General features: G+C 41.2%; 2 protein-coding genes across 6 annotated transcripts in view; both read right to left on the bottom strand.

The window, feature by feature from the left end:
* The window catches only part of LOC127643632 (immunoglobulin-like domain-containing receptor 1), a 66,401-nt gene extending 46,242 nt beyond the window's left edge, over positions 1-20,159 (bottom strand). For 2 of the 5 annotated variants that reach the window (XM_052126428.1, XM_052126427.1), the window contains exons 1-2: positions 19,783-20,158; positions 11,312-11,644 (exon numbers count right to left, since the gene is read on the bottom strand). In XM_052126428.1, coding sequence (XP_051982388.1) covers positions 11,312-11,644; positions 19,783-20,005 — 556 coding nt within the window. In that variant the 5' untranslated portion in view covers positions 20,006-20,158. Of the gene's footprint in view, positions 1-11,311; positions 11,645-19,782 lie in introns of all 5 variants that reach the window. The other 3 variants (XM_052126424.1, XM_052126425.1, XM_052126426.1) reach the window with 2 other exon arrangements.
* A 3,097-nt stretch (positions 20,160-23,256) lies between these two features.
* Positions 23,257-27,500, bottom strand: part of gpa33a (glycoprotein A33 (transmembrane), paralog a) — an 18,192-nt gene continuing 13,948 nt past the window's right edge. Inside the window, exons 6-7 of the mRNA XM_052126465.1 lie at positions 24,815-24,944; positions 23,257-24,735 (exon numbers count right to left, since the gene is read on the bottom strand). Coding sequence (XP_051982425.1) covers positions 24,261-24,735; positions 24,815-24,944 — 605 coding nt within the window. The 3' untranslated portion in view covers positions 23,257-24,260. The remainder of the gene's footprint in view (positions 24,736-24,814; positions 24,945-27,500) is intronic.

Below are 27,500 nucleotides of genomic sequence, written 5' to 3'. Positions count from 1 at the left end.
TTCATGAATTGGCGAAACTCCTAGAACAATCCGCAGCTCCTGGCCTCACACTACATGACTCCAGTATAAAGTTCCTGCTGTATGCAGATGATCTGGTCCTGCTGTCTCCAACAGAAGAGGGTCTACAGCAGAACCTGGACCTCCTGCATCAGTTCTGTCAGACCTGGGCCCTGACCATTAACCCAACTAAAACCAAAGTACTAACGTTCCAGAAAAGACCCAGATGTCAGGGAAAGATACACAATTTCACCCTTGGTACGACCAAAATTGATCATGCCACAAACTACACATACCTCGGGCTGAAATTCAGTGCAAACGGAAACCTCAACTTGGCCGTGAATGAACTGAAAGCGAAAGCAAGAAGGTTCTTCTACGCCATTAAAACATCTATCCAATCTGAAATACCAATCAGAATCTGGCTCAAAATATTCCAGTCAGTCATTGAACCCGTTGCACTATATGGCAGTGAAGTTTGGGGTCCTCTCCTAAATCACCAATTTGACAAATGGGACAGAAATGGGATTGAAGCCCTGCATACAGAGTTCTGTAAAAGTGTCCTGAGAGTACAGAGGAACACACCTAATAATGCATGCAGGGCAGAATTAGGCCAATACCCTCTATTAATCCACATTGAGAAACGAGCCATTACATTTTGGAAACATCTAAAACTGAGTGACCCCAACTCTTATCATTATAAAGCCCTTAAAAACCATGAAGTGAACGCTGAGAAGAGTCCCATCATCCAGCTGGTCCTGAGGCTCCACACACAGACTAACACGACTAACAATAATCATCCTCAGGACACGGACACCCTCATCCACACAATCCGGCACAACCACATGATCAACACACAAAAAGAAAAGTACCGAACTTATTGGAATGAAACAACACAAAAACAAAGTAAACTACAATGTTATTTGACCCTAAACAGAGATTACACAACAGCAGAATACCTGAGTACAGTCAGAGACACAAACTGAGGAAACACATGACGAGAGACAGACAGACAGACAGACAGACAGCACTGATGATAGAGAAGGGCAGATACAGACAGACAGACAGACAGACAGCACTGATGATAGAGAAGGGCAGATACAGACAGACAGACAGCACTGATGATAGAGAAGGGCAGATACAGACAGACAGCACTGATGATAGAGAAGGGCAGATACAGACAGACAGACAGCACTGATGATAGAGAAGGGCAGATACAGACAGACAGACAGCACTGATGATAGAGAAGGGCAGATACAGACAGACAGACAGCACTGATGATAGAGAAGGGCAGATACAGACAGACAGACAGACAGCACTGATGATAGAGAAGGGCAGATACAGACAGACAGACAGCACTGATGATAGAGAAGGGCAGATACAGACAGACAGACAGCACTGATGATAGAGAAGGGCAGATACAGACAGACAGACAGCACTGATGATAGAGAAGGGCAGATACAGACAGCACAGCACTGATGATAGAGAAGGGCAGATACAGACAGACAGACAGACAGACAGATGATAGACGACAGCCTGATGATAGAGACAGACAGACAGACAGCACTGATGATAGAGAAGGGCAGATACAGACAGACAGACAGCACTGATGATAGAGAAGGGCAGATACAGACAGACAGACAGACAGCACTGATGATAGAGAAGGGCAGATACAGACAGACAGACAGCACTGATGATAGAGAAGGGCAGATACAGACAGACAGACAGCACTGGAGATAGAGAAGGGCAGAGACAGACAGACAGACAGACAGACAGCACTGATGATAGAGAAGGGCAGATACAGACAGACAGACAGACAGCACTGATGATAGAGAAGGGCAGATACAGACAGACAGACAGCACTGATGATAGAGAAGGGCAGATACAGACAGACAGACAGCACTGGAGATAGAGAAGGGCAGAGACAGACAGACAGACAGACAGCACTGATGATAGAGAAGGGCAGATACAGACAGACAGACAGACAGCACTGATGATAGAGAAGGGCAGATACAGACAGACAGACAGACAGACAGACAGCACTGATGATAGAGAAGGGCAGATACAGACAGACAGACAGACAGCACTGATGATAGAGAAGGGCAGATACAGACAGACAGACAGACAGCACTGATGATAGAGAAGGGCAGATACAGACAGACAGACAGCACTGATGATAGAGAAGGGCAGATACAGACAGACAGACAGACAGCACTGATGATAGAGAAGGGCAGATACAGACAGACAGACAGACAGCACTGATGATAGAGAAGGGCAGATACAGACAGACAGACAGCACTGATGATAGAGAAGGGCAGATACAGACAGACAGACAGCACTGATGATAGAGAAGGGCAGATACAGACAGACAGACAGACAGCACTGATGATAGAGAAGGGCAGATACAGACAGACAGACAGACAGCACTGATGATAGAGAAGGGCAGATACAGACAGACAGACAGCACTGATGATAGAGAAGGGCAGATACAGACAGACAGACAGACAGCACTGATGATAGAGAAGGGCAGATACAGACAGACAGACAGCACTGATGATAGAGAAGGGCAGATACAGACAGACAGACAGCACTGGAGATAGAGAAGGGCAGATACAGACAGACAGACAGACAGCACTAATGATAGAGAAGGGCAGATACAGACAGACAGACAGCACTGATGATAGAGAAGGGCAGATACAGACAGACAGACAGCACTGATGATAGAGAAGGGCAGATACAGACAGACAGACAGCACTGATGATAGAGAAGGGCAGATACAGACAGACAGACAGCACTGATGATAGAGAAGGGCAGATACAGACAGACAGACAGCACTGATGATAGAGAAGGGCAGATACAGACAGACAGACAGACAGCACTGATGATAGAGAAGGGCAGATACAGACAGACAGACAGCACTGATGATAGAGAAGGGCAGATACAGACAGACAGACAGCACTGATGATAGAGAAGGGCAGATACAGACAGACAGACAGCACTGATGATAGAGAAGGGCAGATACAGACAGACAGACAGCACTGATGATAGAGAAGGGCAGATACAGACAGACAGACAGCACTGATGATAGAGAAGGGCAGATACAGACAGACAGACAGCACTGATGATAGAGAAGGGCAGATACAGACAGACAGACAGCACTGATGATAGAGAAGGGCAGATACAGACAGACAGACAGACACTGATGATAGAGAAGGGCAGATACAGACAGACAGACAGCACTGATGATAGAGAAGGGCAGATACAGACAGACAGACAGACAGCACTGATGATAGAGAAGGGCAGATACAGACAGACAGACAGACAGACAGACAGCCTGATGATAGAGAAGGGCAGATACAGACAGACAGACAGCACTGATGATAGAGAAGGGCAGATACAGACAGACAGACAGCACTGATGATAGAGAAGGGCAGATACAGACAGACAGACAGACAGCACTGATGATAGAGAAGGGCAGATACAGACAGACAGACAGCACTGATGATAGAGAAGGGCAGATACAGACAGACAGACAGCACTGATGATAGAGAAGGGCAGATACAGACAGACAGACAGACAGCACTGATGATAGAGAAGGGCAGATACAGACAGACAGACAGACAGCACTGATGATAGAGAAGGGCAGATACAGACAGACAGACAGCACTGGAGATAGAGAAGGGCAGATACAGACAGACAGACAGCACTGATGATAGAGAAGGGCAGATACAGACAGACAGCACTGATGATAGAGAAGGGCAGATACAGACAGACAGACAGCACTGATGATAGAGAAGGGCAGATACAGACAGACAGACAGACAGACAGCACTGATGATAGAGAAGGGCAGATACAGACAGACAGACAGACAGCACTGATGATAGAGAAGGGCAGATACAGACAGACAGACAGCACTGATGATAGAGAAGGGCAGATACAGACAGACAGACAGACAGCACTGATGATAGAGAAGGGCAGATACAGACAGACAGCACTGGTGATAGAGACGGGCAGATACAGACAGACAGACAGACAGCACTGATGATAGAGAAGGGCAGATACAGACAGACAGACAGACAGCACTGATGATAGAGAAGGGCAGATACAGACAGACAGACAGACAGCACTGATGATAGAGAAGGGCAGATACAGGCAGACAGACAGACAGCACTGATGATAGAGAAGGGCAGATACAGACAAACAGACAGACAGCACTGATGATAGAGAAGGGCAGATACAGACAGACAGACAGCACTGATGATAGAGAAGGGCAGATACAGACAGACAGACAGCACTGATGATAGAGAAGGGCAGATACAGACAGACAGACAGCACTGATGATAGAGAAGGGCAGATACAGACAGACAGACAGCACTGATGATAGAGAAGGGCAGATACAGACAGACAGACAGACAGCACTGATGATAGAGAAGGGCAGATACAGACAGACAGACAGACAGCACTGGAGATAGAGAAGGGCAGATACAGACAGACAGACAGCACTGATGATAGAGAAGGGCAGATACAGACAGACAGACAGCACTGATGATAGAGAAGGGCAGATACAGACAGACAGACAGACAGCACTGATGATAGAGAAGGGCAGATACAGACAGACAGACAGACAGACAGCACTGATGATAGAGAAGGGCAGATACAGACAGACAGACAGACAGCACTGATGATAGAGAAGGGCAGATACAGACAGACAGACAGCACTGATGATAGAGAAGGGCAGATACAGACAGACAGACAGACAGCACTGATGATAGAGAAGGGCAGATACAGACAGACAGCACTGGTGATAGAGACGGGCAGATACAGACAGACAGACAGGCAGCACTGATGATAGAGAAGGGCAGATACAGACAGACAGACAGACAGCACTGATGATAGAGAAGGGCAGATACAGACAGACAGACAGACAGCACTGATGATAGAGAAGGGCAGATACAGACAGACAGACAGCACTGATGATAGAGAAGGGCAGATACAGACAGACAGCACTGATGATAGAGACGGGCAGATACAGACAGACAGACAGACAGCACTGGTGATAGAGACGGGCAGATACAGACAGACAGACAGCACTGATGATAGAGAAGGGCAGATACAGACAGACAGACAGCACTGATGATAGAGAAGGGCAGATACAGACAGACAGACAGATAGCACTGGTGATAGAGACGGGCAGATACAGACAGACAGACAGCACTGATGATAGAGAAGGGCAGATACAGACAGACAGACAGCACTGATGATAGAGAAGGGCAGATACAGACAGACAGACAGACAGCACTGGTGATAGAGACGGGCAGATACAGACAGACAGACAGACAGCACTGATGATAGAGAAGGGCAGATACAGACAGACAGACAGACAGCACTGATGATAGAGAAGGGCAGATACAGACAGACAGACAGACAGCACTGATGATAGAGACGGGCAGATACAGACAGACAGACAGAGAGCACTGATGATAGAGAAGGGCAGATACAGACAGACAGACAGCACTGATGATAGAGAAGGGCAGATACAGACAGACAGACAGACAGCACTGGTGATAGAGACGGGCAGATACAGACAGACAGACAGCACTGATGATAGAGAAGGGCAGATACAGACAGACAGACAGCACTGATGATAGAGAAGGGCAGATACAGACAGACAGCACTGATGATAGAGACGGGCAGATACAGACAGACAGACAGACAGCACTGATGATAGAGAAGGGCAGATACAGACAGACAGACAGCACTGATGATAGAGAAGGGCAGATACAGACAGACAGACAGCACTGATGATAGAGAAGGGCAGATACAGACAGACAGACAGCACTGAGTTTAGGTATATTCCCCAACATTTGGAACAAAGGACTTATTACCCCAATCCATAAAAACGGAGACAGATTTGACCCTAATAACTACCGTGGTATATGTGTAAACAGCAACCTAGGCAAACTCTTCTGCAACATCCTAAACAGCAGACTAGCCCATTTTTTGTCAGAGACAGAAATGTCCTGAGCAAGTGTCAAATTGGCTTCAGACCAAAATATCGCACATCAGACCATATATACACTCTCCATACCTTAGTCGATAAGCAAATTAACCAAAAAGTAAAATTTTCTCATGCTTTTGACTCCATTTGGCATGAAGGTCTTTTTCTTCAATTAATCCAGTGCGGCATTGGAGGAAAAACATATGACATCATCAAATCAATGTACACAAACAACAAATTTGCAGTTAAAATTGGTAACAAACACACAGAATTCCTCCCTCAGAGTCGTGGAGTGAGACAGGGCTGCAGCTTAAGTCCCACGCTGTTCAATATCTACATAAATGAGCTAGCGAGGGCTCTGGATCAGTCTACAGCACCTGGCCTTACTCTACTGGACACTGAAGTCAGATGCCTTCTGTTTGCTGATGATCTGGTGCTGCTGTCTCCCACTAAAGAGGGTCTACAGCAGCATCTAGACCTCCTGCACAGCTTCTGTCAGTCATGGGCCCTGTCAGTTAACCCCAAAAATAATGATTTTCCAAAAAAGACCCAGCCGCCGAACGACATGCTCATCGAACACACGCAGGACTACTTACCTTGGCATAAATATTAGCAACACAGGAAATTTAAAAAAAAGCTGTAAACGACTTGAGAGACAAGGCACGGAGAGCTTTTTATGCTATTAAGAGAAATATCCAAATTGACATCCCAATCAGAATCTGGCTAAAAAGTATAAAAACTGTAATAGAGCCCATCGCGCTGTACAGGTGTGAAGTCTGGGGTCCACTCACAGACCAAGAGTTCACTAAATGGGACAAACACCCAACAGAGACTCTGCAGACCGAGCTGTGCAAAATCTTGCTACGAGTTCAGCGCAAAACCCCAAATAATGCCTGTAGAGCAGAATTATGGTTATACCCCCTTGTAATAACGATTCAAAAAAGAGCCATTAAATTCCATGCCCACTTATAAAATAGCGATGAACAGACCCTCCATCACAAAGCCCTGTCCTACCAAGAGCTGAAGCCAGAGAAGAACGCCCTCGGCCGATTGGTCTTATAGCTGACGTCACAAACTGACAATAAAAACATAGCCAGACCAAACCAAACAATTAAAACACAAGAAGAGAAATACCTCAAACATTGGACAGACGCAACAGCCACACAGAGTAAACTGGAATGCTATTTGGCCCTAAACAGAAAATATGAATTGGCAGGATACCTGAATAAAGTGAGCGACCCTAAACTGAGGAAAGTCCTGAGCATGTACAGACTCAGTGAACACACACTGAGCATAGAGACAGGCAAACACAGACAGACAGAGAGAGAGACAGGCAGACACAGACAGACAGAGAGAGAGACAGGCAGACACAGACAGACAGAGAGAGAGACAGGCAGACACAGACAGACAGAGAGAGAGAGAGACAGGCAGACACAGACAGACAGAGAGAGAGACAGGCAGACACAGACAGACAGACAGAGAGAGAGACAGGCAGACACAGACAGACAGACAGAGAGAGAGACAGGCAGACACAGACAGACAGAGAGAGAGACAGGCAGACACAGACAGACAGACAGAGAGACAGGCAGACACAGACAGACAGAGAGAGAGACAGGCAGACACAGACAGACAGAGAGAGAGAGAGACAGGCAGACACAGACAGACAGAGAGAGAGACAGGCAGACACAGACAGACAGACAGAGAGACAGGCAGACACAGACAGACAGAGAGAGAGACAGGCAGACACAGACAGACAGAGAGAGAGACAGGCAGACACAGACAGACAGACAGAGAGAGAGACAGGCAGACACAGACAGAGAGAGAGACAGGCAGACACAGACAGAGAGAGAGACAGGCAGACACAGACAGACAGACAGAGAGAGAGACAGGCAGACACAGACAGACAGAGAGAGAGACAGGCAGACACAGACAGACAGACAGAGAGAGAGAGAGACAGGCAGACACAGACAGACAGACAGAGAGAGAGACAGGCAGACACAGACAGAGAGAGAGAGAGACAGGCAGACACAGACAGACAGACAGAGAGAGAGAGAGACAGGCAGACACAGACAGACAGAGAGAGAGAGAGACAGGCAGACACAGACAGACAGACAGAGAGAGAGAGAGACAGGCAGACACAGACAGACAGACAGAGAGAGAGAGAGACAGGCAGACACAGACAGACAGACAGAGAGAGAGAGACAGGCAGACACAGACAGACAGAGAGAGAGAGAGACAGGCAGACACAGACAGACAGAGAGAGAGAGAGACAGGCAGACACAGACAGACAGAGAGAGAGACAGGCAGACACAGACAGACAGACAGAGAGACAGGCAGACACAGACAGACAGAGAGAGAGACAGGCAGACACAGACAGACAGACAGAGAGAGAGAGAGACAGGCAGACACAGACAGACAGACAGAGAGAGAGAGAGACAGGCAGACACAGACAGACAGAGAGAGAGAGACAGGCAGACACAGACAGACAGACAGAGAGAGAGAGAGACAGGCAGACACAGACAGACAGAGAGAGAGAGAGACAGGCAGACACAGACAGACAGACAGACAGAGAGAGAGAGAGACAGGCAGACACAGACAGACAGACAGAGAGAGAGAGAGACAGGCAGACACAGACAGACAGAGAGAGAGAGAGACAGGCAGACACAGACAGACAGAGAGAGAGAGAGACAGGCAGACACAGACAGACCTGGCTGCCAAAGGAAGAGCGACTGTGTCCTCACTGCACAGAGAACCAAGTGGAAACAGAACTACACTTTTTGACATCCTGCCCCAATTATACAAATATTAGAGACACTTTCTATCCCCTTTTTACAACCTACCAGAAAGACTTCCACCAAAAATCAAATATGGACAAACTCCCACTCCTGCTAGGAGAAAGCCCAGCGAGCTCAAGCCTGTGCGTGAGGTCCTGTCACGAAGAAAGAGCCTCCTGCAGGACAGAGCTACCAACCATATGCCTAGAAACACTATTATAACTATTAGAAAATTAAACTTTTTATTGCAATGTTTATTTCCATGTTAAAAAAAAAAAAAAAAAAAAACTACTTTATTTTTATTTATTTATTTATTTTAATTTTATAATTATTTACTTATTTATATTGTATAGTGTTATGAATGCTTTGGCAATGTAAAGATTTATTTTACCATGCCAATAAAGCTATTTGAATCTTGAATCTTGAGAGAGACATAGAGAGAGAGAGATAAAGAGAGAGAGAGAGAGAGAGACATAGAGAGAGAGAGAGAGAGAGAGAGAGAGACATAGAGAGAGAGATATAAAGAGAGAGAGAGACATAGAGAGAGAGATATAAAGAGAGAGAGAGAGAGAGACATAGAGAGAGAGAGAGACATAGAGAGAGAGATATAAAGAGAGAGAGAGACATAGAGAGAGAGAGAGAGAGAGAGAGAGAGAGACATAGAGAGAGATATATAAAGAGAGAGAGAGACATAGAGAGAGAGAGAGAGAGAGAGAGAGACAGACATAGAGAGAGATATATAAAGAGAGAGAGAGAGAGATCTGGCTTGTTTCCAGTAGAGAAACATTACAATAATTTATAGCTCTACTTGTTTTTCAGAGATCCTCCTGTAATGTATGTGTGTAAATGTCACCAAGTTCTTTCAAATGCAAATTACAGAGAATAATTGTCTCTCTTTAACATGAATGTTTAACTGTAATAACTCACATAAAGAGTGTTAAAGGAATGTTCCGGATCAAAAGTGAGGCATTTACAACTGAAGTACACATTCAAATACGGATTAAGACTTCAATATTACACATGTGACATGAGATTTAATATTGTCTGTGTAACGTTACTGTGTAATCTTTCACCTGTTGTCATGACCATGTGAAGTCACACACACACTGATGTTCATATGACACACACCTCAACACAATTATTTATTTCTTTTCTTTTCAACCTAAACTTCTGCCTTTAACCCCTCTGGTACAGTTGCCCCATAGATTCCACTGTCAGTGTGCCGTCAGCATTTGTGCAAGTAAATGATTCTCTGTGGTAAAAGACATTATCAGCTCTATATAACAGAGCTGAAGTTCAACTGAACCGGCAAACGTCTTTCAATTAGAAACTCAAGCCGTAAGAATGTGAATAAGTCACACGGAAGCGATTTCCTCTTTATTTGAGGAGTTTTGAAGAGTTTGTTTGTGTCACAGGTGGGAGGAACAGACAATCATTCCTGTGGCCACTGGAGCAAATAAACACACTGATTACAGGAAGAGGAAATGGGAGTACAATGAATAGCACTTCCTGTCTGGAGTGACACATAAACACACACACGGCTGTACTGATGAGTGCACTCACTAGAGCACTAAACTCCAGAGCAGGACACATTTAATCATTTGATAGTGTTTTATGGATGTCTGTGTCCTTTTACACCAGAAGGGTGCCAGTGCCAGTGCCTGTGCCTGTGCCAGTGCCTGTGCCAGTGCCTGTGCCAGCACATTTCCACCACACCAGAACACTGCAGCTCTGCACCGGCACCTTAAACTCATCATGAGTGTTTCACTAGTTCTACTAAAAATGTACATTTTATCATAATTTATTCAGACTAGTGTTGTTCCAAACCCATTTGGCTTTCATTCTTCTGTGGAACACAAAACGGGACATTCTATCCATCACTTGTTTTCTGTTTTCGGCATTGCGCGGATAACTCTATTGTTACCACTGTATACTGACACCGGCCCAAAAACTCTCTATAAAATAAGGCTGGGCATAGAAATGCATCAATTCTTGGACTACAAACTCTGCAGACATGTTTAGTAAGTTCTGTTCTCTGTTTTATTTTAATATCTATAACTTTACACACACTTGAGGGTCTAAATACTTCCTCTCGGTTTTATGTTTTTTTCACATGACAACAGAATGGCTACCTGCACGTTGGTTACACCATGTGACTTTGTTTTGGTAGACCAAAGTTTTCCAAATATTTATAATATTTTAAAACAAAACTGCTTCACTGCCAATTTTTTAAAAGAAATATTACTAAAACATTTTATTTTAATGAGAGTGATTTAGTTTTACTGACGGTTGCACCACATGCCATGTTCGACTCAGTCACTGAAAACATGTGAAACACAGAAGAGATGTTTTCCATGAATAATGTGTGCGTCAGACACACAAGATCAAATTACATTGTTCACAAACCTGTTGTGGTCTCAAAGCAGCTATTTAAATATCTTGTATGGACTGCTTTATTTGTTTATTCTGGTCACTGAATGAAACGAGCAGCATGTAAGTGGTCAGGTTTAGCACTGAACACGTGAGAGTAAATGTGATGAATTACTGTTAATGATGGAGATGTCACGGCCCTTGTAGTGTTCTGCGAGGGTGATGGACGAGCCCTGGCCAGATGCTACGATACGAACCGTCCGGCCGCTGTCTCCACAGTCCAGGTGACCTGAAGAGCCAAGCTCAGAGCCCTGCAGTGGCAGCGTGTTGGGGAAACGGAGGGCATCACGCGTGTGATCGCGACAGTAAGACTTGTACCACCATTGGATCACCGGAGTCTGAGACGAGATGCTCGTGTACTGACACGGCAAACGCACTGACTGAAAGAGCATCGCAAACCGCCGGTCATCACGCACCGACACCTGCACGGCATCACACCACCACACATCTGAGAGACAAGAGAAACAAACAGAACACATTGTCAACAGAAGTCATGAACCTCTTCAGGCCCAAAAGGGGGCGCTATGTCGTGAAAAAAATGTGCGCTTAAAATGCTCAAGTCTGTCTACATCAGTCAGGCATATGAGTGTCTGACCCACTGATATATATATATATATATAACTGGATTGCTCATAGAATTGTAAACTGCCAGCAGTAGGTGAAGCTACCGGAAGTGCTCTGTCGGCCATCTTACTATTCCCTACCGACAGAGGACATCGCGTCATGTGCAGCGTTTAACCACGAAACAACACTCACTTAAGGATGCGGCTAAAGTGCCCACAGGTTGTAATTTATGACTATGTACATATTAAACACACATTAGTCGTTATCCCCATGTAGAGTGTCCATAACGATCATAACCTTTAATAATCAACAATAAAAATACAACACCAAAGTGTATTAATACCCCTTTTTAAAGCAAAGTTATCCATCTGCAGATTGTTACAGGACGCATATGTTTCTCTGCCTTCATAGTTTAAATCTGTTGATGCTCCTTGTTCATAATGTTGACAAATTATACAACTGCATAATTTAACAACATTATTAACCATTTTTGACTAGATTATATAGTAAATGTGAACTAATTTGGGGGGGGGGGGTGCATGCACATCAACACATTTTAAAGTTGTTAATAAAAACGACTAGCTTTGTGTTTTTATTGTAACTAGACAGTACCTCTTCAGAATAAATATAAACCAAATATAAAAATGTAGTATAGTATACACACACACAAGTTAATATACAGTGTGTGTGTGTGCATATATATATATACACACACACACACATAAATTAATTTACCTTTACTTAATGGAATGATCCATTTGCATTCATTTCTGGAATATGTACATACCAGCTTGTGAGCATTTAATTATTTCAACAATCCCCTGATCTTTTAAATCATAATTAGAAATAAGTTTATTGACATATGCACTCAAGGAAATCATACATATTTATTTGTTCAATAACAAAAGCTTCCAAGTACATACAAAAATTGACTTAAACTGAACAATACAATAAAAATTTGCAGATATGTGGGGACAAATCTGCTAATGGATTTAACAACAATCCCACATTATTCAGCTTTCAAAAGAATGTTAGCAAGACATGCCATCAGAGCTAGTGGCAACAGTTCTCCACCGGATAGCACAGTGACACTGGAGGAACATCTTCTGTCCCCACAAAGGTTCTGGATCTCCATGGTGGTTCTGCATTCAAGGAACTTGAGGCAAACATGTTCAACCTAGAACCATACAACAATCACATCTTCATACTCAGTGCATTGCAGAAAGCTGCACAAACATCAGCCTCCACTTCATTGCCAAGGAAACATGTGCTGCATCACACTCCAAACGGCTTAAGAAAACTCTGGGCAAACTTGTACTGCAAAATAGAAGAAAAATTAAAAGTTTGATATAAAGATCAGGGGCCGGTTGCACTAGCTATACAAAAGTTTAAACTTAGCCTAGTTGTGGCGTAAATGAGCACAAAGTCACAATTTACGCACTACTAAATATTAAACTTCAGTACGACGCAACCCTACGTATAAACTAAATATTTACGGAAGACTCCGAGCAGGTGTAACTGATGGAATAAAAAAGCAGACTGATATTTTATGACATCAATAATCTCATGTTTTGCATAATAGGCATCAATCAAATAATTGTGATTTTGACAATTAATTGACTATTTTAGGTGTTTCATAAATATGATGATTTATTACCATACAAACTCACTAATTCATTTATACAGATTTTTACAAGCTTGTGTCGTATGATTATGATTTCCTTTTCAGGCTACAAAATCATATGAATGACAGTCAAATATAAAAGTATAAAATGTTAAATAATTAAAATAATATCTTAATTATCAAAATATGTTTCTCAAGAGAGCTGCTCGTGACGTCCGCAGTGAAGGTTTGTACATCAACCGTAACAAAATCAAATTGAAGTTCATGGATTTTTAATACTTCTGTGTACAAATATGAAGCTGCTTAATAGATCAATGCAGGTAAATGTCATAGTATGCGACGCATCACTTTACGGAGAGTTTACGACTTACTAGTTAAGACTTTAAGAACAGGTGGAGCAACCAAATTAAGCACCAACTTAGTTGCAAACTAACTAGTAGTTACGAAGCCTTGAACTTTATACCCCAACTTAAGACCTTAAGCACAGCTATTTACTCAACCTCATGTCCTTCCAAACCTGTATGACTTTTTCTGTGAAACACAAAAGATGACATTTAAAAAAATGTTTTTGTCCATATAATGAATGCCATTGGTGACCAAAACAAGGTATTTTGCTCACCATTTACTTTCCTTATATGGAATACAAAATACATTTTTGGGGGTTCTGCAAAAGAAAGTCACATGGATTTGGAAGGACATGAGGTTGAGTATATGATGACAGAATTTACATATTTGGGTCAACTTTCCTATTAATATTAAATGTTATATATGTTATACTATCTGAAACACAGTAATTTATATATATAGATCAGTGGTCTGACCTTTTCACAGGTAACCATCACTTTGGCATTTATGTTAATAAAACAACAAAATAAGTCCTGAAAATATTCTTGTCACAAATTAGCGCCACCTAGACGTCATGTAGTAGAAATATTAATCTGAAAAGTCTCTTAAGTAGCACCTAAATGGACAAGTCATATATCAAAAGAAAGTTTATTTTGTTGCACTAATATCACAGTTCAAAACAATCACAATATGAAATATGAATTTCTGTAAGTCATCAAATACAAACGTCTCTTTTAACTGCTGCTGTAAGCAACAAATTGCTAAAAAAAACAAAATCTGCTTTGACCAATAGCCATCGTTGAGTTTGTGTGAATAATTCAACGTTATATCTCACATGTCCAGAACAAAATATGCAGTCAGCAGGAAAAGCATGCTAAACAAGTTAACAGAAAATATCTAATCAACTATTGATGATAAAATATGTGTTATACATTTTTGCAAAGGGGAGGATCTCAGCTTTCTAATGACACCTAGATTGAGCTTGTAGTCCACTCAGAGGCCGAGATATTCAATGAAATAATGAGGGTGTTGCTTGAACTGAACATTAGACTGAATGTAAATGCTGAAGAGGAACATTTATATAATATATAAACCATAAAAACAGTCAAACACAGAGTGTTTCTGGGGTCGGAAAACTATGTTTATTTTTTGCCAATTCCATTCAGTGTTGTTTGTGAAGCAGAAATTACACACTTCATCTTTAAAGAGTGTGTGTGTGTGTGTGTGTGTGTGTGTGTGTGTGTGTGTGTGTGTGTGTGTGTGTGTGTGTGTGTGTGTCATCAACAGCTGTAATATTTCATGTTGTGAATGGAACAAAGATAAGGAAATCTCTTGAAAATAGAAGAGAACAGAGAGTTCCATATCCCGCCCTCACACACACACACACACACACACACACACACACACACACACACACACACACACACACACACACACACACACACACACACACACACACACACACGCACACACACACACACACACGCACACACACACACACACACAAAGATCCCCCATTTAGCCTTAACAGCCTGTAGGGGCCAGTGCTGTTGGCGAGCACCTATACACACTACACACACACACACACACACACACATAGACACTGAATATCTGTTATCAATCTAGTTAGTCAATAGAAGAGCTTTTCTCATATTGTGGGGGGTACACTAACACACCCAAAATCAGCTGGTTTAAATCTGACCTGTTCTGATCTATTGAGTGTAAAAACAGAGGGGGGACATGGACCGGAATAAGCCATTGCACACTGTATCTAGGATGCGAGTTGGGTTGCAAGAGGGGTGGCAAAGCTAATTTTGGTGTGGCTGCTGCACCTAGAGCCACCTTTCTGGCCCCGCCCCTGGAGAGAGAGAGAGAGAGAGAGAGATAGAGAGAGAGAGAGAGAGAGAGAGAGAGAGAGCAGCAGGTAGACATGTTGTTGAGTTGTTCACTATGAAGGGAAGATTCTTCTCTTATTAAAAACAGAAGAAAAGTTAAGAAAACACACAGACGCTGTGTTTTATTATTGTTTCACGAGATGAGATTCATTTTAATAAGCAAGAAGACTTTACAAGACTTTATTAGATCAGAGGCTTTTAAAGCAATAGTTCACAATCTATAGTGGATTTAATTAAAGTATAGAGTGTACATATACAGTCACTAATACAAATTAAACCTTTTTTTTGCTGTAAAATCAACTCTTAAATGTTTATTGTGGCAGAAAGTTGTGTAACTTTGGGATGGACAAAGTTATATTATTATTTTAGAAACATTATTACTGACACATGATTGACCTGAGCCAGAGTTGGAGAAAAGGGGTTAACTAGTAACCAAACTGACATAAGTTGCAGTAAATGAACAGTATTGTGTAAATGAGGGTTCTTGATCAGCAACAGTCACAGTGATGTGTGACTGCTCTGGAAGCACTGTGGTTACCATGGTAATCCAACAACAGCTGTGACAATTGTAACTATTTCAACTTCTGATGTATATCAGAATATAATATACATATACTGAATATAAATTTACAATAAAAACAGCTGTAATCTAGATCTCTTTTAATACTTGTGAAATCAGAATCCTCACATACCAGTTTCATCAAAAACATTCATATGAAACATGGACACGAAAAAGCTGATGAAGTGAATGTGCAGTTAAAAATACAAGTTTAACAAAAGCTTGAGCTATCATCTTTAATACAACTATCTACCGCTAGTATAATGGATGAATGTTAAAGATCAGTGACTGAAGTTAATGTACATTAAACACTGATGATGTAAACGCAGTGACTGATGTTAATGTACATTAAACACTGATGATGTAAACGCAGTGACTGAAGTTAATGTACATTAAACACTAATGATGTAAACGCAGTGACTGGAGTTAATGTACATTAAACACTGATGATGTAAACGCAGGGACTGAAGTTAATGTACATTAAACACTGATGATGTAAACGCAGTGACTGAAGTTAATGTACATTAAACACTGATGATGTAAACGCAGTGACTGAAGTTAATGTACATTAAACACTGATGACGTAAACGCAGTGACTGAAGTTAATGTACATTAAACACTGATGATGTAAACGCAGTGACTGATGTTAATGTACATTAAACACTGATGATGTGAACGCAGTGACTGAAGTTAATGTACATTAAACACTGGTGATGTAAACGCAGTGACTGAAGTTAATGTACATTATGCTGATGATGTAAACGCAGTGACTGAAGTTAATGTACATTAAACACTGATGATGTAAACGCAGTGACTGAAGTTAATGTACATTAAACACTGATGATGTGAACGCAGTGACTGAAGCTAATGTACATTAAACACTGATGATGTGAACGCAGTGACTGAAGCTAATGTACATTAAACACTGATGATTTGAACGCAGTGACTGAAGCTAATGTACATTAAACACTGATGATGTGAACGCAGTGACTGAAGCTAATGTACATTAAACACTGATGATGTGAACGCAGTGACTGAAGCTAATGTACATTAAACACTGATGATGTGAACGCAGTGACTGAAGTTAATGTACATTAAACACTGATGATGTGACGCAGTGACTGAAGCTAATGTACATTAAACACTGATGATGTAAACGCAGTGACTGAAGCTAATGTACATTAAACACTGATGATGTAAACGCAGTGACTGAAGTTAATGTACATTAAACACTGATGATGTAAACGCAGTGACTGAAGTTAATGTACATTAAACACTGATGATGTAAACGCAGTGACTGGAGTTAATGTACATTATACTGATGATGTAAACGCAGTGACTGAAGTTAATGTACATTAAACACTGATGATGTAAACGCAGTGACTGAAGTTAATGTACATTATGCTGATGATGTAAACGCAGTGACTGAAGTTAATGTACATTAAACACTGATGATGTAAACGCAGTGACTGAAGTTAATGTACATTAAACACTGATGATTTGAACGCAGTGACTGAAGCTAATGTACATTAAACACTGATGATGTGAACGCAGTGACTGAAGCTAATGTACATTAAACACTGATGATTTGAACGCAGTGACTGAAGCTAATGTACATTAAACACTGATGATGTGAACGCAGTGACTGAAGCTAATGTACATTAAACACTGATGATGTGAACGCAGTGACTGAAGCTAATGTACATTAAACACTGATGATGTGAACGCAGTGACTGAAGTTAATGTACATTAAACACTGATGATGTGACGCAGTGACTGAAGCTAATGTACATTAAACACTGATGATGTAAACGCAGTGACTGAAGCTAATGTACATTAAACACTGATGATGTAAACGCAGTGACTGAAGTTAATGTACATTAAACACTGATGATGTAAACGCAGTGACTGAAGTTAATGTACATTAAACACTGATGAGGTAAACGCAGTGACTGAAGTTAATGTACATTAAACACTGATGATGTAAACGCAGTGACTGAAGTTAATGTACATTAAACACTGATGATGTAAACGCAGTGACTGAAGTTAATGTACATTAAAAACTGATGATGTAAACGCAGTGACTGAAGTTAATGTACATTAAACACTGATGATGTAAACGCAGTGACTGAAGTTAATGTACATTAAACACTGATGATGTAAACGCAGTGACTGAAGTTAATGTACATTAAACACTGATGATGTAAACGCAGTGACTGAAGTTAATGTACATTATACTGATGATGTAAACGCAGTGACTGAAGTTAATGTACATTAAACACTGATGATGTAAACACAGTGACTGAAGTTAATGTACATTAAACACTGATGATGTAAACACAGTGACTGGAGTTAATGTACATTATACTGATGATGTAAACGCAGTGACTGAAGTTAATGTACATTAAACACTGATGATGTAAACGCAGTGACTGAAGTTAATGTACATTATGCTGATGATGTAAACCCAGTGACTGAAGTTAATGTACATTAAACACTGATGATGTGAACGCAGTGACTGAAGTTAATGTACATTATACTGATGATGTAAACGCAGTGACTGAAGTTAATGTACATTATACTGATGATGTAAACGCAGTGACTGAAGTTAATGTACATTAAACACTGATGATGTAAACGCAGTGACTGAAGTTAATGTACATTAAACACTGATGATGTAAACGCAGTGACTGAAGTTAATGTACATTAAACACTGATGATGTAAACGCAGTGACTGAAGCTAATGTACATTAAACACTGATGATGTGAACGCAGTGACTGAAGCTAATGTACATTAAACACTGATGATGTGAACGCAGTGACTGAAGCTAATGTACATTAAACACTGATGATGTAAACGCAGTGACTGAAGTTAATGTACATTAAACACTGATGATGTGAGCGCAGTGACTGAAGCTAATGTACATTAAACACTGATGATGTAAACGCAGTGACTGAAGTTAATGTACATTAAACACTGATGATGTAAACGCGAGTGACTGAAGCTAATGTACATTAAACACTGATGATGTAAACGCAGTGACTGAAGTTAATGTACATTAAACACTGATGATGTAAACGCAGTGACTGAAGTTAATGTACATTAAACACTGATGATGTAAACGCAGTGACTGAAGTTAATGTACATTAAACACTGATGATGTAAACGCAGTGACTGAAGCTAATGTACATTAAACACTGATGATGTAAACGCAGTGACTGAAGTTAATGTACATTAAACACTGATGATGTAAACGCAGTGACTGAAGTTAATGTACATTATACTGATGATGTAAACGCAGTGACTGAAGTTAATGTACATTAAACACTGATGATGTAAACACAGTGACTGAAGTTAATGTACATTAAACACTGATGATGTAAACGCAGTGACTGAAGTTAATGTACATTAAACACTGATGATGTAAACACAGTGACTGAAGTTAATGTACATTAAACACTGATGATGTAAACGCAGTGACTGAAGTTAATGTACATTAAACACTGATGATGTAAACGCAGTGACTGAAGTTAATGTACATTATACGTTGTAAACACAGTGAAAACAACCTGCTGCAAGTGTTTGAAGAGTGACGCACCTGTGAACGCCATGAGTGAAATCCAGCATCTGAAAAGTGAAATCACATTAAATCCGTCCGTTTTTTGATCCGTTGGAGAATCTGCGGCATGTTTGTTTGGTGTTTTCCGCTTCATGGTAATGTTCCGGCGGTGTCTCGTGGAATGCTGGGTCGGTGTGTAACGGGACTGAAGGGGCGGCGCGCGATCCGCCTTCACACGGTCACGGGTTTGTGAGGAATTCATGTTGTACAAAATTAAAGAATCATTCTTTATATTCCTGGTCTTGGCAAAAGTACATTGGCAAGAAATAATTATATATCACATTTAATGTTTATACGGCCCTGCGATGGACTGGCGACCTGTCCAGGGTGTCCCCGCCTTTCGCCCAATGTTAGCTGGGATAGGCTCCAGCCCCCGCGACCCTGTACACAGGATAAGCGGTTGACGATGGATGGATGGATGGATTTAATGTTTATACATGTGTACGTGCTTGTTTTATTTTTTTAAACAAACATTAACACAATAAATCTCAGAAACTGTTAAACGTTGTGAAAAACACTCTAAACCGGATAGAAAAGGAAAAAATGACCATGTGTTCAAAACTATTAATTAAATGTATAAAGTTTGATATTAGGCTTGAATCGAATGGTTTCGCCCTCTAGTGTTTTGTCAGTGAAGTGGGCTGTATGAGGACACCGGGGCTAGTTGTCACTAGGTCTTTATTGTTATAGCTTTTAAATGACTTACACAAATGCTCGTTTTCTCTAGCAGTGGTTTTATATGTTGAAGGAGTTCAAACTGTCTCTATCCTTGGACTGTATGGAGGACCAATTCTGCCAAAATTATAAATAAATACTTAAATATATGTGCAAATAAATGTAACGAATAAACACAATAAAAGCACACTGGCAAACATTGAGACAAGATTCAATTATAAAATTAAATTCGATTTTAACTGAAAGGTTATTTTATAAATGTCACATGACTTTTATATAATTAATAAATTGTATGATTAATTAATTTCTTTGGTTGGCCAAAAAAAAGAATTGTATTTTTTTAATGTTGCCTTCTACATTTGTGCTATTTAATGTATTTTGGGGGGTTTTTTTATTATTATTTTACTCATTAAATTCTCTGGCGAGGCATTACATATAACATTTAACCTTGTGCGACCCCGTGTCCACATGCATGATAAGATGGCTGCACTCTACGCAATGCATCATTTAAATGAATTAAAGCAGACTGAATAATTTTCAATCTGTTCACTGGCGGATCTGTGTATCTCAGCGAGTCATGAGTTTGAATCCAGGGCGTGCTGAGTGACTCCAGTCAGGTCTCCATAGCAACCAAATTGGAGGGGTAGAGTCACGTGGGGTAACCTCCTCGTGGTCGCTATAATGGTGGGGCGTGTGGTGAGTTGTGTGTGGATGCCGCAGAGAATAGCGTGAAGCCTTCACACGTGCTACGTCTCCACGGTAACACGCTCAACAAGTCACATGATAATATGCGCGGATTGAAGGTCTCAGACATGGAGACAACTGAGATTCGTCCTCTGCCACCCGGATTGAGGCGAGTCACTACGCCACCACGAGGACTCGGAGCGCATTGGGAATTGAGCGTTACAGATTGGGAGAAAAAGAAAAAAGCTGTTCATTTTTCGCTTGTCAGCGCACTGATAAACATGATGTCCACATGCAAGGATGCTAACCCTTTCAGAGGCTTTATATGGAGTTAAGTCATTCACTAAATAGGGAGCAAGGGAGCATTCTATAGCTCTCTATAACTGTTCTGAGACCAGTGCAGACAGACAGCACACTGGAGGTTAAGTCATGCACTAAATAGGGAGCAAGGGAGCATCCTATAGCTCTCCTATAACTGTTCTGAGATCAGTGCAGACAGACAGCACACTGGAGGTTAAGTCATGCACTAAATAGGGAGCAAGGGAGCATCCTATATCTCTTCTATAACTGTTCTGAGACCAGTGCAGACAGACAGCACACTGGAGGTTAAGTCATGCACTAAATAGGGAGCAAGGGAGCATCCTATAGCTCTCCTATAACTGTTCTGAGACCAGTGCAGACAGACAGCACACTGGAGGTTAAGTCATGCACTAAATAGGGAGCAAGGGAGCATCCTATAGCTCTCTATAACTGTTCTGAGACCAGTGCAGACAGACAGCACACTGGAGGTTAAGTTGTGCACTAAGTAGGGAGCAAGGGAGAATCCTATAGCTCTCCTATAACTGTTCTGAGACCAGTGCAGACAGACAGCACACTGGAGGTTAAGTCATGCACTAAATAGGGAGCAAGGGAGCATCCTATAGCTCTCCTATAACTGTTCTGAGACCAGTGCAGACAGACAGCACACTGGAGGTTAAGTCATGCACTAAATAGGGAGCAAGGGAGCATCCTATATCTCTCCTATAACTGTTCTGAGACCAGTGCAGACAGACAGCACACTGGAGGTTAAGTTGTGCACTAAGTAGGGAGCAAGGGAGAATCCTATAGCTCTCCTATAACTGTTCTGAGACCAGTGCAGACAGACAGCACACTGGAGGTTAAGTCATGCACTAAATAGTGAGCAAGGGAGCATCCTATAGCTCTCTATAACTGTTCTGAGACCAGTGCATACAGACAGCACACTGGAGGTTAAGTCGTGCACTAAATAGGGAGCAAGGGAGCATCCTATAGCTCTCCTATAACTGTTCTGAGACCAGTGCAGACAGACAGCACACTGGAGGTTAAGTCGTGCACTAAATAGGGAGCAAGGGAGCATCCTATAGCTCTCCTATAACTGTTCTGAGACCAGTGCAGACAGACAGCACACTGGAGGTTAAGTCATGCACTAAATAGGGAGCAAGGGAGCATCCTATATCTCTCCTATAACTGTTCTGAGATCAGTGCAGACAGACAGCACACTGGAGGTTAAGTCATGCACTAAATAGGGAGCAAGGGAGCATCCTATAGCTCTCTATAACTGTTCTGAGACCAGTGCAGACAGACAGCACACTGGAGGTTAAGTCATGCACTAAATAGGGAGCAAGGGAGCATCCTATAGCTCTCCTATAACTGTTCTGAGATCAGTGCAGACAGACAGCACACTGGAGGTTAAGTCATGCACTAAATAGGGAGCAAGGGAGCATCCTATATCTCTCTATGCAGTTAAGTGCGTTCACTCCTAAAATCGGATCATAAGTTCAGTTTCAGGCTGCAGATGATGTTTCATCAGATGGATGATGCTGGACGTTACTTTCAATCTGAATTAATTATGATAATGATGTCTGTAACTTGAATAATCAACACTCCTGGACACATCATAAACTATTTGACTTTCTATAGTTTGATATTATTTAAAACAGAGTCCTGCTGTCCACATATGAGGACAAACATGTTTAGGAAAACTATTTGCTTTAGAATTTATTTTTATTTTTTAGCTTGTTTATTTGGTGCAACTAGATACAAATAAAAAATGGAAATGTAAAATCCACACAGCAGTCACGCTCGGGTCTCAGGAGGTTCATTTTTATATTTTCAACAAAGATATTCATCTCCAGTCATAAAGCAGATTCTCATATGTGACAACATGCCCCACTTCAGGACTCAACGTGTGTTCATTGAACTGTATCTTGACTTTAAGGTTTTTGTCTTAAACAATAACTGACTTTCAAACTAACTCTACTCTGACATAAAATATACACTATAAAAAAATGTGACAACTAGCCCCGGTCTCCAATATTTTTCATTTCTGAAAATGCATTTAATGATTCTCATATAACAGCTTATAAACATATTTTACTGGAATCAAGATCATGTAAAAATCAATCAAAACAATAAAAATCAAATACAAAAAAACTATTTGATTATTTGTGTCTATCTAGATTAATTAGTAAATGTATGTTCACATTCTCAGGCAAACACATTTCCTCTGAGATCCAAGTTAACTGTTTCAGAATAATAAAAAGCAGTATTTAATTATAGGTGAAATCCACATGGCCTGCAGGAAACTCAAAGATTGTCACTCACAATCATTCCATTCAGTCATCAAGAAACAATCATGCCACTTTCATAAGAGATCTTCAGCAGTCAGTACTGAGAAACCCTTTACAGGAAATATAAATGACCAGCTATAGAGGGGAAATATTACACAAAGTCTAAAAATAAAGAAATACATGCAAATTTATTGATAAGCAATACCTAAGATTAGAGATGTTCAAACATAAAGGTGTTTCACAATCAGACAAATCAATATACATCAAGCCAATGGGCTTCTCAGTTGTCCTGCTTATATACAAATTAAAACCTTTAACTGTGTCCAATTCTTGCTTTACAAAATAAACACTTAAGAGACTGAAATATGCTTGCAACTTAGATATGTGTTGGCAGGTTTGTTCAGTAGAAGCCTACATTAATAAAAGCCTTTCATTCTTTAAAATCTCAGTATAGGTCTAATTTTCTATCATCTATGTATTTTATCAAACAGCATAAAGCGTTAACTAAACTTAGCTCCGTGGGACTTTGGGTTTATTAAGCGGAATGCTCGGCGGTCTGTCGCGACTGTCATAGCGATCGGAGTAGCGTTCACTGTTGCGATCATCATTGTGATCCTGCCGATCGGCATAGCGATCATCGGAGCGGTCCCGCCGGTCGTCATAGCGATCATCGGAGCGGTCCCGCCGGTCGTCATAGTGATCATTGGAGCGGTCCCGCCGGTCGTCGTAGCGATCTCGACGATCATCGTAATGGTCGTCACGATCGTACCTCTCCCGACGGTCATCTTGCCTGTAAGAGTACTCATCTTTCCGGTCATCGTAATCGCTTCGGCGACCATAGCTTCTCTCGCTTCGGTCGTCGCGTGGATCTTGAGGTTTGACTGCACTTTTCACACGACGTTCCTCTTCATAGCTGACGTGTTCCTCATGATCTTCAGCTTTTCCTTCAGGCTCCTTGTCAGTGAACTCGCCTCCTTCAGGAGATCTGTCAAACAACACAGAAGGAAACTTTAGCAGACGTTTGAGCATATGGTGGCTGAGATGTTCATCTTCTGCTAGCATACCCCATGGCGTATTCCTCCGCCTTCTCCTTCCTCCTGCAGCGACGACAGCAGAAGACGATGATCCCCAAAAGCACAATTACAGCCACAATCCCTCCGATTATACCAGCTGTGGATGCAATGTTCATGGACGCTACAGGAGATGATTACAACCAGCGAGAGAGAGCGTCAGACATGATGAAGAGAAGACGAGACATAAAGTGATGAGACACAAGAAAATATCCGAGATCAGACATGAAAAGACCTGACAAGGAAAGACAAAATAGGACGAGATGAGTCAAGACAAGAAGAGATAAGATTAGCAGAAGGAACAAGATGAAAAGACACAAGATGAGAAGAGAAGTGAAGAGATGAGACAAGATAAGAAGAGAAGTGAATCATTGCCCATTAAAGAAAATAAATAATTCCTCACTCATATCACATTACCTCTTAACCATTTAGTACAAAAATGTTTTAAAAAGACATTCTTTTAAAAATAAAAAATAAGTTCTCCCTCATAAATACAACATAAAACTTCTCTTGCACACCACTTTTCTTCAAAAGTAATGAAGTCTCCTACCAAGTCATAATAAGCAAACTCAATGTTTAATCTATTTGCAACTTCAACATTCTCTCTGGATCCACTCCAGTTAGACACAGAAATTTGTTTTTCTGGTCTTCCAAATTGCCAATTTTGCTATACCCATAACATAGTCCAGAAGACAGAAAATTGTCTTGTTTGACATTCTGTACTTTACATCTCCTATAAAAGTACATCCAGTAAAAGTTTCACCAAATCCTCTAACCCATTCAGTCAAAACTCTAAAAAGCTCCTCCAGTCGTTCACAATTCAAAAATAAGTGTTCCACAGTTTCGTCTTGGCTGCAGAACCCACGCTCCCCACTTACTGCTGGATTAAGGTGAGCCACATATCTGTTTGTAGCTATTGCCCTGTGAATAAGTCTCCACTGCAAATCTGCAGTTCTCTTCTCTATTGGACACTTATACAGGGACCTCCACTGATCTCTCAAGGGGAAAGTTGTCCCAAAGCAGCATGTCCACCTCAATGGCTGCTGTTCCTTCAGTGTCTCTTTATGAACACTCTTGGCACATAGCTTATAGAATACATTTTTAGACATTTCCTCAATTGTCCATGTCTCAGAAGTGTCAGAATCTTCCAACATACTGTTGTTATAAGTAGAGCAAATTAACGGCTTTTGAGGGATAACATCAGTCTTTTCTACACAGACTTTTTAGTGCTGAAATCAGTCTGAAAGCTTGAATTCTGCGCTTAATGTCTATCAAGCCTTGTCCTCCTTCACAAGGAGGCAAATAAAGTTGTGCAGCCCGAATCCATTGTTTACCGTTCCAGAAGAAATCTACTAGTGTCCATTGTATAGAAGTCACCAATTCTTCTGGCGGTTCAACCACCATTAGCCTATGCCATAATGTGGAAGCAGCCAAGTTATTAATGACCAAAACTCTCCCCTTATAAGATAGTTGTGGTTGATTGAAAATGAGGTTCTTCACCATTTCTATCAACCTTAAAATCTACTGTACAGTTCCAGTCTCCAGCCATAACTATACAAACATCTTTCTCATAGGTCGAAATGTGCATCAACTCTCTCTGAACCAGTATTTGGTGCATAAACATTGATAAATACAAATGTTATTCCTTCAACTTCTGCATGGACAAATAATGCTCTTCTAGTAACTACTTCTTCAATTTTTTTAAATATCAACAGTTCATCTTTTTGAAAAAGATCAGCAACACCAGCACTTGTATTTGACCATGACTGAGTGCATACTTCCCCTCCCACCATAAACCCCATCCTATTTCATTAGACCTGTCAGAATGATCTCTTGTAACATTACTATATCAATATTCCTAATCTTTACAAATTCTGATTATACTGCACTTTTAGTTTGATCTCTCACTCCATTGATATTAAAAGAGCCTATTCTCATTTGCATCATATTAATAAAAGGAAAAGAGACAGTAAATAGCAGAAAGAGACAGGATAGAAAAAACACCCAGTGCATCAGACTCATTCTCCTATTTGTTTGAAGACGATCCTTTACGCTTTCTTAGTTTTGGAAGAAGTTTCCTCATTCGAAACCTCTTTTTCTCATTCAATTCGTCTAGTCCAACTTTTCAGTGTCCGGGAAAAAATCACACATTTCTACCGCTCTTCCAAACGTCTCATCCATAAATTCATTTATCTCGCGGAGAGAATAAAGATTGCCGTCTTCCATCTGAGACCCTGTTTCAGAAACACCTGACATCTGACAGACTGTATCATCATCTCTCATTTCTGCTTTCTTTTCATCTTCCAGTAGACCTACCACAGTATTCTGCATTTTCCTATACATGAGCATCTCAACTTCACTTGTACTCGCAATCTCAGAACTCAAAGCATTCTCATCACTAATATCTTAAAATATATTTAAGCCGACAGTTTAAACCAATTTTTTCTTCTCCGCCAAACCCTCCACCACTCTTCTACATCCCGCAAGAAGAGGAGAGAGAGGAGAGGAGAGAGAAGAGGAGAGGAGTGAAGAGAAGAGAAGAGAAGAGGAGGAGAGGAGAGAAGAGAAGAGAAGAAGAGAGAAGAGGAGGAGAGGAGAGGAGAGAGAAGAGGAGAGGAGTGAAGAGAAGAGAAGAGAAGAGAAGAGAAGAGAAGAGAAGAGAAGAGAGGAGGAGAGAAGT

The sequence above is a fragment of the Xyrauchen texanus genome, chromosome 5, assembly GCF_025860055.1.
Source record: "Xyrauchen texanus isolate HMW12.3.18 chromosome 5, RBS_HiC_50CHRs, whole genome shotgun sequence".
Taxonomy (NCBI): Eukaryota; Metazoa; Chordata; class Actinopteri; order Cypriniformes; family Catostomidae; genus Xyrauchen; species Xyrauchen texanus.
The sequence above is the reverse complement of the archived record's forward strand: the minus strand, read 5'-3'. Positions and strand labels throughout refer to the sequence as shown.